The sequence below is a fragment of the Macaca mulatta genome, chromosome 6, assembly GCF_049350105.2.
Source record: "Macaca mulatta isolate MMU2019108-1 chromosome 6, T2T-MMU8v2.0, whole genome shotgun sequence".
Lineage (NCBI taxonomy): Eukaryota > Metazoa > Chordata > Mammalia > Primates > Cercopithecidae > Macaca > Macaca mulatta.
This window is the reverse complement of record NC_133411.1, coordinates 103968701-103987337: the sequence shown is the minus strand read 5'-3', so window position 1 is coordinate 103987337 and position 18637 is coordinate 103968701. Positions and strand designations below refer to the sequence as shown.

At 48.5% G+C, this 18637-nt stretch overlaps 1 protein-coding gene across 3 annotated transcripts in view; it reads left to right on the top strand.

Moving 5' to 3' along the window:
* Nucleotides 1-18637, top strand: part of LOC144341471 (ATP-dependent 6-phosphofructokinase-like) — an 82675-nt gene that overhangs the window by 31573 nt on the left and 32465 nt on the right. Inside the window, exon 1 of one of the 3 annotated variants that reach the window (XR_013418442.1) lies at nucleotides 7009-7912. The exons of 1 other annotated variant lie outside the window; for it this stretch is intronic. Coding sequence is in view for 1 of the 2 variants with exons in the window: in XM_078005025.1 (XP_077861151.1) it covers nucleotides 7804-7912 (109 nt within the window). In the remaining variant the exon portion in view is untranslated. Of the gene's footprint in view, nucleotides 1-7008; nucleotides 7913-18637 lie in introns of those variants that run through there. One more of the 3 variants, XM_078005025.1, reaches the window with a different exon arrangement.

Here is an 18637-nt window from a genome sequence, read left to right as displayed (position 1 = left end):
CTTAAGTTGAAACACAGTAGCAGAACCTGAAGCCATGTGAATGGGTCCTCCGATCTTACACTCGGGAATTCACTTTTTATTACTATGTCTGCTAATTAGGAAGCATATCAATTATACAGAAATCTGAGAATGTATAATTATACGTTTATAACAGAAGAAAACTTATTTTTAATACCCCAGAACACATGGCTATGTTTTTCCCTCATGCCCTACCACAGTTTTTTTTTTTTGCTTGAAATGTGAAATGACACTTGAATAAGGTTTTCTAGCGACTGTTAGACTGGCATAGTTCTTCAGAGACAGAGGATGTAAAGCACATGGAGAATTTCTGTTTGTGGAATGTGATTTCCCGGTGGCCTCATTCAGGCTGCCGCCGCCTTCCCCTCTGGCCGCCTGCACCGTGGGATGTCTGAGGAGGTCCCTGTTTCATCCTCTGGAAGTTCTGAAACGGAAGGAGAGGAGGGCGTGCAGGGTGTGGTACCTTTGTGTTGTCCTTCGAGCTTTTATTTGGAGTCTCGGCTGCCTTGGTGGTTGCTGCCTTTATGTCCCTAGCTCATGGCTTTGTCCTTGTGTCTAACAGGCAGACAGATGGAAAGGGAAGTTGTATTCAGCCAACAGCTTGATCTTATTCTCAAGGCTCAAATAGACTGGGTATTTGGAGATTTCTATGTAAATTGGAATTTTTGGTTTTTAAACATGGTGTCTTATTTGTACTTCAAATGGGTAATGGGTTCTCTTGGAAAAAATATAGCCATAAAGCTGATTTTAAAAAAAAAAGGGGGGGGGAGTGGGTGTGAGAGAGAGAAATTACACTAGTAATCACAGGCCGTCGTGGCTTACGCCTGTAATTCCAGCACTTTGAGAGGATGAGGCAGGTGGATCACCTGAGGTCAGGAGTTCGAAACCAGCCTGGACAACATGGTGAAACCCCGTCTGTACTGAAAATATGAAAATTAGCCGGGCATGGTGACACAGGCACCTGTAATCCCAGCTACTTGGGAGGCTGAGGCAGGATAATCACTTGTACCCGGGAGGCAGAGGTTGCAGTGAGCCCAGATCGCACCACTGCACTCCACCTTGGGTGACAGAGCAGAAACTCCTGTCAAAAAAAAAAAAAAAAAAAAACCACCCCGGTGATGGAAACCTCACTGCATCATCTGTGATGGAGATGGCAGATAATTTCGTTTTTAGTGACAGGATGAATTGGATATATTTGCCTTACCGTCTGAAGCCCCCAGCACCTGGTCGGGGCACCCTCCACTCTGAAGCCCCAGCACCTGATCGGGGCACCCCTCCCTTCTGAAGTCCGCAGCACCTGGTTGGGGCCCCCCTCCCCTTCTGAAGCCCCCAACACCTGGTCGGGGGCGCCCCTCCCCTCTGAAGACCCCAGACCCTCCTGGCCTGTGGTGCTGCTTCTCCAAATGCTGCCCTTGGCTGTTTTTGAGGAGTCACTGGCACCCGAGCAGTCTGCATGTGTCACTTCTTCATGGATCCGGGGTGTCGGTGAAGTCGGTGAAGCTCATTTGTCTCGTCTTCCTCCTCATGTGCCACATCTCACCTGTTGTCTGTCCGAGTTCGTGTGTGTGTGTGTTGTGCATTCTCAGGCTGTACTCAGTGCTTAGGTGACAAGAACGTCTTAGAGCAACGGACTGTCTGCTCCTAAAGGACGCTGTGTGTTAATCGAGACACAGTTTTTACTTGTGGGGTTTAAATTTCCTGGGTGTGTTGGAGGCAATTAGGGGGAAACAAGGTCTAAATAAAGCCCCTGGGAATGAGGAAGGGAATAATGAAAACAATAACTTTATACACACTTAGCAGTTGATTTAATTTGGTTTTTTTTTGTTTGTTTTTTTTTTTTTTGTTTTTTTGTTTTTTGAGACGGAGTCTCGCTCTGTCACCCAGGCTGGAGTGCAGTGGCCGGATCTCAGCTCACTGCAAGCTCTGCCTCCCGGGTTCACGCCATTCTCCAGCCTCAGCCTCCCGAGTAGCTGGGACTACAGGCGCCCGCCGCCTCGCCCGGCTAGTTTTTTGTATTTCTTAATAGAGACGGGGTTTCACCATGTTAGCCAGGATGGTCTCGATCTCTTGACCTCGTGATCCGCCTGTCTCGGCCTCCCAAAGTGCTGGGATTACAGGCTTGAGCCACCGCGCCCGGCCAGTAGATTTAATTTGAAGGTGAATTTTGCATTTTGGGGACTCCTAAAGCTACTGTTCTTAGGGATTCCTTGATGAGCTGCTTATTTTCTGTCAAGTAGAAAGTAAAGTGGATCGGTTTTGCCTTTAATTCTGACTGACTAGAATCTACTTCCCTTTCCCCCCATTCACGTTAGGGTGGGGATTGGACTAGAAGAGCTGTAGGATCTCTTTATTTCTGATCTTAAATGAATTTTATCTTTACTCACTTTTTTTATTGGTGAGCTGCTATTTTTTCCTTCAATACACTGTTCTTCAGTTTGGGAAATGTGCTATATTTGTACCGTGCTTTAAATGTACACAATGGTTCTAAATTGCTACTTTAAAGTTAGATATAACATCTTAATCAAAATGTCATCCATAAATCAGGCACAGTCTGAGGCCTGGAGACCCCTCTTGTCACTTCCAGCCGTATCTCATTCCCTGGCCACGTTGCCTCTGGCCACATCTCCTCCCCCAACCACGCCGTGTCATCCCCCCACCACGTCACCTCTAGCCACATCACTCTGGCCTCCCTGCCTGCCTCCCTCCCTCCCTCCTGGTGGCCTCCGTGGCTCCTGCTGACTGCCCTCCCGAGGGTCTGTTTGAGGCTTCTTCCCCATTTTCTGCTCCTGAGTGGGTCTCGGGGATGTTTCACAGGATGCAAGGTTTTTCCCCTTCCAGCCGTGGGTCTCTGGGTGACAACTCCAGAGAGGGCACTAAGCTCTCCTTACCCACCTGGAGGCCCTGAGCCCTGACCGCCAGGGCTTTTCTGCAGGGTGTGGGGCAGACTCATGCATGAATTGGACTAAAAAGGTGCTTCCAGGAATCCTTGTTTTAAGTGCACTGGAGCAGAGATGGGGAGAGGGGACCACCTGGTTTGCTCAGAATTTGGTCCTGCTCACAACCAATAAGGCAACATAAGCACCTCCTAAATGAAGCATTCCACAGACTGATTTTACACATGACAGTTGTGATGGCTGGAAAAGGCTTCACACAATGAGTGAATTTGAGCTGCGTTTGAAGGAAGAACAGGTCCCTGCAGGTGGAAATGAAAGATAAGGGTGACCCAAGCCATCAGCAGCAGCGGGGGTGGGGTGAGGTGAGGTGGGGCGGACTCCCTATGGATGGTGGGCATGACTGAAATGCAGGAGAGGGCAGGGGTGTGAAGGAACAGCAGGGCGGCATTAAAATCCCCCTGCAGAGAGGGGAAGTGACTGAGATACTATCACATGTATACAACTGAGACATGATTTGAGGATTTCTGGGAGCCTGTGGGAAGAGCACGTGGTCATCACTAGTTCTCTGGATCTCTTTTTATGAAGTAGTGAAAACAGTCATGCCTCTGCTTATCTTGTTAGCTGTTGCGAAGGTCAAATCGGATAATCTTCAGCTAGCCTTGTAAATGCTAAAGCTTACGACAGACTGTTCCAGCCCCCTTGTCTCCACGTTCCTTTTCTGCTCGGTAACGTGAACCCTGCTGGGTACCTCACTATCTGCCTGACTTCCCCTCTGTAACGTGAGCCCTGAGCACTTGCTGGGTACCTCGCTGTCTACCTTCCTTCCTCAGTAACATGAGCCCTGAGTATTTGCTGGGTACCTCGCTGCCTGCTGTACAGCTGGGTGTAGCCTTGTCAAACACACTTGGCTGGCACATAAGCAGAAGTGCTCGCCGGGCCTTGGGAGTGCTTTCTGACATGTGGGTGCCTGCTTTTCCCTGTTAGGCTGGAGCTGCAGGAGCCCTCCTAGACCAGAGAGGACCAAGGCTTTGGCCTTGGGGTGGCGACTGGGGGAGCTCCCTGGGTTGATTGTGTGGGCGAGAGCAAACTTCAGTCCCGCTGCAGCACCGGGATTCAGGGTTCCTTCTGGAATGTTCTGAGTGAGAAACAGGAATGGTGCACAGGTGCATCTTCTGAGGATTTTATGGTTAATCTAGGGAGAGCCCTGGTGCCTCTGAGCTATGAACCTGCAGAACCACTTCTTCCACTGACAGCTTTCTTTATGTAAAGAAAGACTTACAAACAATGCCACTTCAGATGGAGATATTTGCAGGTGTGGCCTGAAAAATGAACAAAACGACTCTTTCATCTCAAGGAAAGCACCTTACATTATTCCCAGTGATAGACATTTGAGCTTTCCAGTGAATATTAAAGTATAAAAATCTTGTGTCCACCATTTTCTCATGTGATCAATGGTGATATTGATGTGGGTTTTTTTTTTTTGGGGGGGGACACATAAATGTGGAAGCTGCTCATAACTCTGAACCAGTGTTTTCTAACCAATGTGATTACAAAATCGTGTGCTGGTAAAAGCCATTAAAGTGCAGGACGGGCCAGTCGACTTAGAAGGAATTGGGGCAGAAAAGCCCATTGACCAGAGCACAGACTCCGCATTGCAGACAGCCTGTACGGAAGTGCTGCTTGTTACATTTGGCAGCAGAGAATTCTAATTGTATATCAGCATGGGGTCAGACTTTCTTCATAAACTTCAGCCACGGCTCTGCAGTGCACTGAACTCAGATGCAGGCATGAGAACCCTGCTGTCTGAGGTGCAGAGATGTTAGGGGTTTTCACAGCAGCACAAACTATTGCCACGCTGCTGCTTATTTTGGAAAATGGTTTCTTCTTTAAAACTGTTAAGATGTAATGACTTTATCATTGTAAAATGAACTAAATTGTTTCTTTTTGTGACGGAGTCTTGCTCTGCCACCCAGGCTGGAGTGCAGTGGTGTGTGACCTCAGCTCACTTCAACCTCTGCCTCCTGAGTTCAAGCGATTCTTCTGCCTCAGCCTCCCTAGGTAGCTGGGACTACAGGTGTCTGCCACCATGCCCGGCTACTTTTTGTATTTTAGTAGAGACGGGGTTTCACCATGGCCAGGCCAGTCTCGAACTCCTGACCTCAAGTGATCCACCTACCTCTGCCTCCCAAAGTGCTGGAATTACAGGCATGAGCCACCACTCCTGGCCTCATGAGAAGGCTTTTTGTGATCTTCAATAAAGTGCAAAGGGTTCCTGAGACCCAAAAGTTTGAAAACCACTGGCTTAAACCAACAAAATTGTCCACGATTCTTCAGTGTGTCTTCTGTTGATGGAGAAAGGACGTAAGGGTTGCTTTACTTTTTTCCTTTCACAACTCAATGGTGCTGGGACAACTGGGGTATCCACATGGAAAAGGATGGCCTGGGACCCTTCCTCACCCTACACATAAAGCTCAAAATGGATCCAACGTAAGGAGCCAATTGTGAGGGATCCGGGCCTACTTTTAAGATCTTGTGGGACCTAAATTGCCAAGATAAAGGCCTTGTATCTAAATACAGTGATATTTTGAGTTTCTGGGGTTGTGACTTTAACATGGGAATCTGGGGCATGAGGGGCAATTCAGCCTATGACAACTTTAGGGGGCGAATCCTGGTGAAACTGTTACGTTGGATTAGGCAATGTTTCCTTAGATGAGACATCTAAAGCATAACAAGCAACTGATGGGAAAAAGACGGTATCAAAATTAAAAATGTTCATTTCAGAGGATACTATTAAAGTAAAAAGACAACCCACAGAACAGGATACATTATCCCAATAAGGGCCTGATATCAAGAATATATTTAAAAACTCTTAAAATCCAATTTAAAAATGGACAAAGGATTTGAATACATTCTCCAAAGAAATAAATGCCTTAAAAAGCACATGAGATGTTTAACAGAATTCATCATCTTAGAAATGGAAATCAAAACCACCGTGAGATACCACTTCACAACCACCAAGATGGATAAAACCCCAGTATTGGACAGTGACATGGTGAATTTGGGAAAACTGAAATCTTTAGTGGGAGGGGAAGTAAAATGGTACAGTTGCTTTGGAAAAGTCTGGCAGTTCCTCAGAAAAGTTAAGCATAAAATCACTGCACGACCCAGCAATTTCACTCCTAGGCTTATGCCCAAGAAAATTGAAAACACTTTTACAAAAAAAATCTTATGCAAGAATCTTCATAGCAGCACTATTCGTAATAGTAGAAACAACCCAGGTGTCAACAGATGAATGGATGAAGAAAATATGTACACAATGGAATATCACTCAGCCGTAAAAAGGAACAAAAGAACATGTGCTCCAACCCGAACGAGCCTTGGACGTGAAAGATGCCGGTGCCAAAGGTTGTGCACTGTGAGATTCCACTCACCTTGGACGTGAAAGATGCCAGCACCAAAGATCATGCCAAAGGTCACACACTGTGTATGATTCTCCTCACAACAGGTGTCTAGAATGGGCAAATCCAGAGAAACGGAAGACAGCTGACGATTGCCAGGGGCTAGAGGAAGGAAGGAGCAGGTGCTGACTCTTAATGGGTTCAAGATTTCTTTGGCCGGTGGTGAAAAAGTCCCGGAACTACATACTAGTGGTTGGTTGTTGTGCAGCTTTGAGAATACACTAAAAACACTGAATTGTATCCTTTAATATTGGGGCTTTTATGGTTTGTAAATTGCATTTCAATTTAAAAAGGAACTCAAGAACTTCTTTGGTGTTGATATTTAGAATGTGAAAGAGACAGTATCCAAAACATGTTACTACGTAACTCACGTCCCCAGAGAGTTAAACTTCATTAAAGGGTGTGTTTGAGCCTAGGAGACACAACGATCCTATACTAGACGTTACAGCTCATCTCACTGATTTCCATCTCACATAACAAGCATATTCAGGGAAAACGGTCTTGTAAACATGAGCTGAATGCTATGCAGAGGCACATTCCTCTTACCGGGATGGTCTTTAGTGGTGCAGTAAGAGATGCGGTCATAGCAACGTTAGTTTAATTTCCATGGCAACAGGAATTTGGCACATTGATGAGTTAGATGTCCCTGCACAGCTCCTAACAGGGTTGCCCATTTCTGTGGTGTCTGTGTACATTCTTGCTGTGGAAATAAGTGATAGCACCTGCACAGACACTTGCTCGGAAACGCGCACGAAGCTGGTGAAAGCAGAGGACAGGCGAGAGGGAAGCATGGCTCAGTCCTGGCAAAGGAGGCGGTTATTCCGAATGCGGAAGATTCAGGAACACGATCCTTGGGAAGACTGGTGATGTCCGTGGATCTCACCGCTGTCGGGTTGTATCTGCAGCCAGTTACCGGAGCTGTCAGAACAGCATGTGTTGCTATCGGTGTCATCACTCAACGCTTCTGACTTTTCCTGTTGCTGAGGATGATTGCATGTGGCGGAAGCAAAGTGCTGACTTAGCACAGATCATCAGATCCCAGTTCTTTTCTATCAAGGGGGGCAGGGTTAGAACCCCGCCCCCCCCCTACTCCCCCATCCCATTGTTGAAAATAATAGTTGGCTTGGGAGGGTTTTTACTCCTAAGGTTGAAACCGTGCATTTCTAGAGCCTGGGCTGTCAGCTGTGTGTGGCTGGGGAATGCTGGGTCTGTGGTCGTCTGGCCGCTGGCAGCCCTGCTGGTGGGTCCTGCCTCTGACATCGTTCATTTCTGAAGCTTGCTTTCCCTGGTGTTGGAAGTAGCAGCACTGGAGGAACAGCCTCCTTCCTACAGCGAAGCTCTGCCAAGAGAGAAGACACGGAGCGTCTGTTGAGGGATGTGACGTTCGGGTCACCGCACCATGCGTTCTGCTTCTCAGTAGTGCCTCCTGGTTGATGTTACCATCACCTGGCATTACCCAGGAGGTAACTCGCAGATGCCACACTGATGGAAAGCTACGGCAGCGTGGTTCGAGTCCAGGGCCAGCTGGAGCATATCAGCAAGGTTGGGCTGGACGCATGTGCTCCACGCAGTGGGTGGGTCTGTGGAGCTGGGGTGTCGTGAGAGCCAGAGGGTCCTGGTAGAACCCTGCCAGATGACAGGAAAGAGGCCCATGAGTAGAGGAACCAGTGGAATCGAGGCAGGGAACCGAAGGAGCGAGCCGTCACAGGGCGGAAGGCTTAGGAGCCAGCAGGCGAGTGGGATGTGGCCTCAGGGTGCTGCTGGGTTAGTGAGAGGCCTTCTGTGACTTTTCTGAGAGTGTAGTCGGTTGTACGGGTGGGTGCCTGCTCCCGCAGATAGAAGAGCCAAGCGTCCTGCAGGAGACCAACGTGTGCACTGGGAGTTCCCAGGTGCATGTCCTGGCACGCGGCCCAGAGGCCCCTGACAAGGTTCAGTGCACCAGGCACACAGTGGACTGTTGGTGCCTGACCCAACGAGGGAGTGAGGGAGGGCCGAGTTACATGTGCGGAGATGCACGGGACGGGGTGCAGTCAGGTGGATAGTCATGCTGTGGGGTCCAGGAGAGACGGGTTCGAGAATAAATGGGACGGGGGTAGAGTCAGGTGGAGAGTCATGCTGCTGGAGTCTGGGAAATGTGTTTTTGCTTCCATCAGAGAAGCTGGACCTGAGCATGTCTGTGCTTTGACATTTAATCTGTGCACTATCCTCGACAGGGTGTGTATCTCTGTGGCAGAGGACACCCTGGGCACAGTGGATGTCAGTGGCCGTGGCTGGACTCGGGATCCGTGAATGTTGCGTGATCGAACGTGTTTGGTACATTCTCAGCTCCTGCCCAGGTGCCTCCCAAACCTCGGGTGTTGTGGCCCCCCACACCTTTCCCATCTACGTGTAGCATGACCACCACCTTCCTACCATGTGTTTGTCCTACCACGGCTGCTGTGTCTAATGGATGCTTTGCTTTCCAGCTACTTTCCTATAATCAAAACCCTTGACTTTGCTTGTGTTTCAGAGACGACAGGGTATTAGTCTTTCATGATTGCTCTGAGGATTTCAAAAAGCAAATATACCTTACAGGATGCAAGATATTGGAGACAGTAATTATAGATGACTTTTCTCAGTCTTTTGATTGTGGTAAAATTACATAGCACTCGAACCATTTTTAAGTGTATGGTTTGGTGGTATTAACTCTGGTAAGCACTACAGATTGCTTGGAAAATAGGCTTTCTCAGTAAGAGAAGGGGCAAGGAGAAGAGCTCTCAAGACTATCTTGAGATTTGAGGAAGTGTTTTAGGTTTTGCTCACTGGTTCCCAGTGTAAAGGAACTATTGAAGACGTGGGATGGCGAAGGTAAGGTCTGTGATCTCAGGAAGTGCTGGGATGGGCAGCTTTCCTACTGTGATGGGGGCACTTGCCCTCAAACCCGCCTGAGATAATCACTTGAGGATGGTGCTGCATTGTGACGGCTCTGAACTTGGTCTCCTTGAACGTTGCCAAGTGCATAAGCTTTGGCGGTTACCATCTAGTGTCTGCAGGAGACCTAGAATTTGAACGTTGTTGACTTTAGAACACACTCATTCTTATAACACTCTACCTATTCTCATCAATAGGAAATATGCTGTGTCCTTTTTTTTTTTTTTTTTTTTTTTTTTTTGCTCTAATATTTGGTGTTGCAGTAGCAGTAGTTGCAGCGGACGCTACTTCTAGTTCATGGTTATTGCCAAACACAAGTTTCTGGAAACTGTGTGAAAGATGAAGGGGGAAAGTGGTTTTCTGCATAAGGCTTTTTTGAACATCTTGTTTTTTTCTGGAATATCTGTCATGGTGTAAAACATTTCCATATTTAGGGGTTTGTAATGTGTTTGATACTGGTTGGCTTTGAAACTCCATGTTTTTGCATGTCCTGGGGGTGCTTTATCCTGTTATTCTATGATATAGCTAGTTTTCAAAACTATTGGTTATTTCACTTTAAAAACCAAAGCAGCTTACATTATGAGTGTGATTCCTGTAAGAATGTAATTGTAAAATTGATTTGTGTTCAATAAACTTACTGGAATGACTAGTTAGATCAGTGGATGAAAAGATGATAAGAACATGTCAGGTCTCTGGGCCAGGAAGGACTTCCAAATAATACACGTGATACGCAGTAATTTCTTAACAAAAGATTAGATTTAGTACATGACTGTTTAAAACCTCTGTATTTTCTATTATAGCCATTCCACAGTGCCCACGGGGGTGGGCTGCAGGACTGCCTATGGATACCAAGGTCTGTGGGTGCTCAGGTCCCTGGTATAAAACGGCATCGTGTTTGCATATGACATACGCACATCCTCCTGCAGACTTTCAGTCATGTCAGGGTTGCTCGTAACACCTATACCATGGATATACCATGCGAGTAGTTGTTAAACGATATTGTTTAATGAATAATAAAGTCTGAATGCTTAGTACAAACACCTTAAAGTATTCTTAAACAATGGTTGGTTGAATCCACAGGCCTGGAACCCCGGGATAGAGTACAAACTCTAGAAGCAAAATGAACAAATAAAGAACTTGAGGTTAGCAGTGACGGGTGTGGGATCACACTGAATCTCGTGTGTTTTCCTGTGTCACTACAGAGTGTAAATGGAAACCATTTTTAGCTTAAGGTAAAATAGGTAACAGGAAACACTACAGAATGGGCACGAAGGCGCGTCCCTCATTACCACGTGTTACAGCCAAGCGTCTGCCTCCTGGGGAAGGATCTGTCTTGTGGGGAGACTAGACGTTGATGACTTCTGGACGTGTGAAAGGAAATGCCCTCCGAGAAGCGTGGTTTTGGCCGGAGCACATCAGACGAGAGTTAGCGTGGCATGGAGTTGCCACAGTGCCCCTCATGTCTGCTGCTTCTCTCCTCCTCACCGCTGGCCCTGACTCTCACCAAGGGAGGAAAGTTCAGCTCCAGCTGAACCCCACACAGGGCTTGTCGGTCTCTAGGGTGGGTGCTGCCTTCTCCTGAACAGGCTGTGGCAGAGGAAGGTCTGGCCATACTTGAGCTGTGAGAGATGCTCTCAGAGATCCAGCATCCTGCAAACCCAGGTGCTGAAGGTTCCTCCTCCACCGTCCTGCAGGGAGAGGGGTCTGTTCCTGCTTCCCCTCAACCCGAGCTGACTTCTTGTCTGTTCTGTACACCTAGCTCTTAAGAGCAGTTATTGTTAAAAATAATCATGTAGCAGACAAACACCATAAGGTGACAGCCTGGGAGGGTAGATGGGGCTGGAGGGTGGTTTCCTGAGCAACAGGGTTCAGTTTTCTGTTTTGGCATCACTCGACCCAAGGCCCCCAGATAATTGAAATATTGTCAGCAAAACACCCATGTTGTATCTGAGGGTTTTTTTAAAGGAATGGGTGCAAACTTCTAACAGGGACCTGACAAAAGAGAAAGATTTTTTCTCTGCAAAGTGAAGGTCGAGGCTGGGTGGCATTTGCCATCTGTGACTAGCAGGGACCCAGGCTGCTTCCCTCCTGCTGCCCAACTCCTGACCCTCCAACTCCTACACCTGTTCCCACCAGCAGGAAGAAGAGCGGGAAGGTGCCTTTTCCCCTTTAAGGGGATTAGGTGAGAGTTGCGCCTGCCATTTCTCTAGTCCCTGGGGTGATTCTCCAGCATGGATGGGAGTTGGGTTTGGCGGCCTGAGCCCTGTGAAGCTGGAGTTGCTGTTCCCTGAGCAGTAGGAAGCCTGGACTCCAGGAAGTGGGGTCAGAGGGTAGCCTTGCTGCATCCACAGGAGGGGGCCCCTCATTCCAGTTGACATCATCACTGCAGAGGGGGGTGTGGGCTTTCATGGTCCATTGATAAATAGAACGTTACTTTTTTTTTTTTTTTAAAGCACATCAAACCCTAATTCCTTCAGCCTTTACTAAAGTGGCATTTTGTAATTCCACATGATTTCATTATACCCGCAGGAGAGAATGTTTCCTGTAAACCAGAAGCGTCGCTGAGATAATTCTCAGCCCATTCAGAGAGTTCATTTTCCCAAGGTTAAAGACAGCCTCGGGAGGGTTTGAGGACGCACCGTGACAGTCTCAGGAGGGGTTGAGGAAACACCCGGGACACAGCCTCAGGAGGTGTTGAGGACGCATCGTGACAGTCTCAGGTCCTGGACATGTGCCCAAGGTGTTTGGGGCACAACTTGGTCTTACACATTTTAGGGAGATGTGAGACATCAATATATGTGAGATGTACGTCGGTTTGGTCCAGGAAGGAGGGATGACTCGAAGCGGGGAGGGGTTTCCAGGTCACAGGTAGATCAGAGACAGATGCGTTTCCGGTGAGCCTTTCCGGAGAAAGCGGTAAGATCCGCATTTATCTCTGTGTGCAGATGGTGACTTTGAGTTCTTCCCTCTGTCCCTGAGGAATTTCCTTGTGGACCAACGGTTGTGAGAGAGGTACGTGGCTTTTTTTTTTTTTTTCTTTTTTCTTCCAGTCTCTGTTAGGAGCCTGGGAGGCAGGTTTGCCCTATGCCATTCCCCACCTTGTCTTCTCTTTAGCTTAGTGATTTTGGGGTCCTGAGATGTGCTTTCACTTCACACTTCTGAGCACACTGGCACTCTAAACAGTGTTGTAGGAGGCCGTCTAACTGATTTAGAAGAAAAAACTATTTGGAAGGACTTGAACACCTTAGTCCTTTGTCTATTTGCCCCGAGGCTGTTACGCCGCCCCGGGGTGGGTGGCCTTAGAAAGCTGTGCCCCTCTGAGTGCCTGCCTGTGGAATCTGGTGAGTTTGAAGTTAATCCAGCAGCTACATGTTTTGGAAAGCAGATTGTTTCTTAAAGTGTTGGTGATTATGATTCTAACACTGGAATTTCAATATGTGTTTTCCACCCTTCTTTCTTTGTCTCCTCATACCCTGAGATGCTGCTGCATTTGCCCTTAGGCTTCATTGAGGGAAGGGTCAGTTCTGGCCCTTTCTTTAGATATTGACCTTGAATGGACAGAATGGAGATTCAGAAAAACCCTTGAGCTGTGAGAGTGTGCCGATATCTATGTAAGTGGAATTCATGTGTTAAACTCAGTAAGAGTTTAAGAAATATCAATTCTAGGCTGGGCATAGTTGCTCACACCTGTAATACCAGCACCTTGGGAGGCTGGGGTGGGCAGATTCAGTTTTGAGCCCAGGAGCTTGAGACCAGCCTGGGCAACATAGAAAGACCCTGACTCTACAAAAAAGTAAATAGTGGTGGTGTGCACCTGTGGTCCCAGCTAGTCGGGAGGCTGAGGCTGGAGGATCACCCAAGCCTGGGAGGTTGAGGCTGCAGTGAATCGTGATAGCACCACTCTACTTATGATGCACTGTGCCTGAGTGACAGAACAAGAACCCCTGCCACCACACACACACACACACACAATATCAATTCTAAATGGACAAAAATGAGACTTTTTAAGTGGAAAAACATCCTGTTTGGTTGCTCTACTTAGGTAACTGTTGACTCACTTGCCAATAGGAAAATGCAGTGACCAGTTCTGCTGGGACCACCTGTTAAGGTACTCTGGGCCTCATGGTTTGAGAAGGGTCTGTCCAGGGGAGAGTGGGAGTGGCTTAAGGGCCTAGAAGTCAGTTCTTGTAGTTCAGTGTGACTGTGGGTGTGGAACTGGGGGCAGGGCTCTCCAGGGCATGAGTGGGTAAACGGATGGGCTTCCAGGATGAGCCCCTGTGACTTTGTCTGGTTCATATACGTCCAATACAAATCCACAGGCTCTTACTCTAGAAGCTTCTGCCAGGGCGGATGGACTGGCCTGGGGCCAGAGGGTGCCTTCTGGTTTAGGAAGAACACTTAGTCACCTAGATCTAGGATTTATGGCACTGCAGGGGACTCATCACACTCGGAGCAGCAGCCATCTGCTGCTAGAACCATCTAGACTTGGTTCTAGGTGAAGTATTTTGGAGCCTGTTGGTACCCTGTGTTCTGTTTATCTGTAAAACAAGATAGAGTTGTAACTAGTTAAAACCTATTTTTAAAATTTTGTCCCAGAATATGGCAGTTGTGGTGGAGCCTGTCCAGAGACCCCCACACTCGGACGCTGCTGCGTGCTGGGGTTGCAAGCTTTGCCTGTATCAGCTGCCCCTCCTGGCATGTCTGTGTTCCTGACACGGGAGCCCATCGAAGCTCGGCCTGTGGGACTCGTGCAGCCATTTGTCCGTGTTCCTCTGAGGTTCCGCAGACTTCACGGTCCTGTGGCAGAGCGTACGGTATCTACTTGCATCCTGATTTCCCCAAACCCCAGGACAGGCCAAGAATTCCTTAAACACAGCTGCAGAGGGCCCCGGGGCATGGATTTGCTGGTGACACAGCCTTTCCCCAGCTTGGCCTTCATCTCCAGAGTTGGCTTTAGGGCGATAGAAGCTTCCATCAGACTGGGGGGCCCTGAAGCTTTGGTGGTAGGAATTGGGTGACCAGCATGGATGATACCCCATTACTTTACATTTGTAGCAATAGTTGTTAACATGACCACAAGATGCACAGAGAAAGGAAAAAAGGAGATTTTATTTTCAGAGTAACACACTGTGCTTTGGGAAACATGGTCTCAGGGGAGCTGTAAGCACGCGCCCCCCAGGAGGGGGGGAAGTCGCGGCGTTAAACGTTCCGGTTTTTGTTCGCTGTGTGTGTTCATCGGGCTCATGGAATGTCTGAACGTTTACAGGGAAAGTGGGGTTTCTTCATCCGGTTCATGGAATGTCTGAACACCTAAGGGGAAAGTCTAGCACACGCGCAGTGAGTTAACCTGTAACATCCATGTTCGCCTTGGGGGAAGCGTAACATTTGAAATGAGGTGGACTCAGCGTGTCATGTACAAAGCTGAGCGGTTGGGCGCAGACGTTTATGCGCAGCCTCAGTCACAGCCAGGACTGGCTCAGGGTCTGCGGCTTCTGGCGGGAAAGGACACTCACGAGGCCATTCTGTCCAGTCGGGGCTGCCCGAAGGGTCCCAGGGTGGGGTTCTCTGGTCGGCCCACATTGGAAGTCCACCCGGGTCCTGTGGGCAGCGTTCCTCTAAACCAGGCTTCTGTCTGATGGCGGAGGAGACTTCAGGCTGGTTAAACTGTACAGGAGTTAGTGTCATGGGGCTTCGGGGCTGACCTTCTTCCCTGTGATGCCGCTTACATTTCTCTCCGGGCCTCATTGTAGCCACAGAGAATCCACCTCATCTGACAGCAGGGGCTTCCATGTTGACATAGTAATTTATTGTATTAACCTTTTTATTAGTGTTTTAATAAAAGTCCTTTTTTCTTTTTAAAGAGATAGGGTCTTGCTGTGTTGCCCAGGCTAGTCTTGGACTCCTGGTCTCAAGCAATCCTCCCATCTCGGCCTCCCAAAGTGCTGGGCTTATGGTCATGAGCCACTGTGCCCAGCCTACAGCCATGTTTTTAAAACTCAGCAGTTTAAAAACACTAATCCTTTCACCCCCTCAAGTTGGCCTTGTACAAACTGGGGTGTCAGGACCTTGGTCCTCCTCCTATTTTTCCCTTTCTTTGGCCTCAAGTTCTGATGAGAACAGCAGTTACAAAATGGGCATTAGGTGATTTTTCCGTTACTAAAGCCAGAATTCTCACTAGTTAGACATGTTTGTCCCCAGGATCCCAGAAAGCTGTTTTGAATGAAGACCATAGCAAATAAGTAAGGAACTAAAGCCTTGGTCCTCTGCTTAGTATCTGGGGAATGTGTTATTGCTGGCACCCTTTGATCTGTGTTCACGTGCTGCATCTCGTCATGGGAAGCAGAGTCGCCCTGTGGAATAAAGCCTGGCTCACGGTGGCACGTCGGGATGCTCCAAGCTGTCAATCCCTTAGACGGCGGCAGACATGGAGACTCAGCATCGCGTGAAGAGCCCAGGCAACCGGGGTGCATCCTCCTTAGAGACCACACAGCCGGTCGGCAAGGTGGGCGTCCAGGCAGATGGCCCTGACGGGCTCGCCACGCTGTGGTGAATTAGGAATTTGTTAGCAAAGAAATGAAACTCGCCTGTGGGTCCCAGCTACATGGAAGGCTGAGGCGGGAGGATTGCTTGAGCCAGAAGGTCAAGGCCGCGATGAACCATGATTGTAATACTGCACTCCGGCCTGGGCGACAGAGCGAGACTCTGACTCAAAAAATAAATCAAGCTAAACCTTACTTTCCCTAGCAGAAGGGAGAATTTATCAAAGTAACTGCAACAAAAATCTTAGATGATGATATAATTTCAGTGGCTAAGTGAGCTGTCCAGCCCACGTGGCTGGCTCACAACGCAGCAGACAATGGTGCTGCTGCAGCTGCCCTCCCAACCGATCGCTTGTGGACATTTTCTGTTTTCCCATATCTCTCTTTTTGGATACGTAGCTCGCTCCTTTATAGCTAAGCATCAGTAAAACAGGTTGTCTATTTTGAGATCTAACTATTGTGTCTTTTAAGGACAGAAAATGAAGCAGGTGACAGGAGCTTGGCAACGTGGTGAATGGAATTAGATGAATATTTAATACTTGGTACCACTCTGATCCCTTCTTCCTCTCTCATGCTTAATTACAGCTGCCGCCTCCTAGGACAGAACACTTTGAGCTCTGTGAGTAGGAATTAAACATGTTCTCAATCAGAAGTTTCAGTCAAGCAGTATTTTACATGAATGCCCAGTCCCTAAGTGCTCACTGTGCTGGTGTGTGCTGTAGAGGAAGGAATGGGCACTTGGGGCCGGGTCTATGGTGCAGTGTCCTGGTTCCCATATGTGAGATGAGGGCCATGAGATGGCCTTAGAAGGTTCAGAATGTGGGATTGAATGGATCTGCCCACTCCTGGGAAGCCACGAGTCTAACTCGACTTGGGCTGGTTTTAGGGAGATGCCGGCAGCGCTGTCCTCACAGGTCACTGGGAGGGGCTCTGGCACCGTCCCCGTCAGGTATCTCATGATCAGCCCAGCTTGCCCATCTCAGAAGCTGCTGGTCGTGTTCTCCTTCCTGTTGTTTCTTGCGTGTTACTTAGGTTCTGTTCATGTGGGGACCTAGGAAGTTCCACAGTGAGAGGAGAGCAGCTGAGCGGCCTTCCTGCCTGCACACCAGCCCCACGGAGGACTGTAACTGCTTGAGGTTGGCTTCTGCCCCTGGCCTCAGCTGTGGATGCATTGATACAGTGGTACTTTCTAAGCTCCTGGGGCACACAGCGCGGTTGTGTGGATCCACAGGACACTGTGGCGTCCAAGCACGTGCTCCCAGAGGAGAGGACCCTGTGGGCGCTGATGCTGGGAGCTGGCCGAGAGTCCAGCGTGTGAGACTCCCTGGGACGTGCACAGCTGCCATCTGCACAGCCCCTCCTGACGCCCAGATGGTCATGCGATAAATGCACAAAGCGCATCTCCAGCAGGAAGCCGCCAAGTGTCCACACCCAGGATATCCACCACGGTGGCTTTTGGTGTTAATACGATGAATGTGAGCAGCAGGTGGTCTGCGTTCTGGGTGTGTGTGACTGTGCCACTGCAGTTTTGTTCTCATGTCTTAATGAGCATGAACAGTTCCTGACGAGGGTAGGTAAGGATGCTGTGATCAGAGATTCTGCAGTATTGTAGCTTGAGGAACCAAGGAGGTTCTCTCTCTTGCAAACCCTTCAAGGCGAGGAAGTTCCAGGCTGGTGACTACTCCATGAAGTATTCAGGGATCCAGGTTCCTTCCAGACCCCTGCTTTGCGTTCCCAAGGACACGGCTGTCCTTGCTGTGATTGGGACTGGGTGATTGCCACGCTGCTGGGGCGGGAGGTGGGGGAGGCTTGGCTTAGGGTGAGAGTGGCCATGATTTACCTAATCTACATAATGACAGGGAGCTGGGAGTAAAGTGTAGCCATATCCTGGAAGATGGATGATGGATGTTGGTGAACGACTGGCTGCACTCAGCACAGCTGGCCCAGGGATGGGAAGGATGGCTGATTATGTCGTTCAACGGTACCTGGTTCTTTCAGATTTGACTTCCTTATGGATTTTCTGCTATAAAGAGGAGAGAACCTGTGGTTCTAGGCCAAGCATCTCACTCATCTCATAACATCTTGTATCCCTTAAGCCAACATTTATATCAAGTTTTAGAAGTCCTACAAACTGGCAAGCATTTCTCAATCTGGTTTAACCATTGGATTTTATATCTCTGTCTGCATCTCTATTTACATCTATGTGGTTATTTGACACTGTTGTACATTTGTAATAGGTTCTATTTGGTGGAAGTTACTTTCAACAAACCCTTGCTGCTTCTAGAATTTTCAAGGTTGCAAGTTAGAAAGGAGAGAATAAAAACCACATCTTCTCTAATTTTAAAATTTGTTCCTCAAATCACACCAGAAGTACAAATACTACAAATTACAAAAGCAGCCAGAATCAAGGTTAGAGATTTCTGTGTGATTCTAGCTAATCAGCAGTATTTGCTGAGGTGTGTGCAGCAGAGCAACATGCCAAGAAGCCCGGGATGGAGGAGAGTTGGGAGGCCAGGCTGTGACTTCAGAGGTGCTGTTGCCTCAGGGAGAGGAGCTAGATGCAGAGAGGATAAGTGGCCGCAGGTGCGACCACCGCCATCCTTGCTGCGGTACAGGGTGCCTTAGTGAACTGAGTTATGAAGCAGGTGAAGTCCGTGCACGTGTCAGAGAATCCAGGCCAGATGCGACGGGTGGAGGCTTGGCAGAGGTGAGGAGCCAGACAGCCTCGCTAAATGTGTGGTGGCTCACTGCAGACAGCGTCCATCAGTCACCAGACAGACGGGATTGATGTTCAGTCCTTATGACAGCTGCCATTATC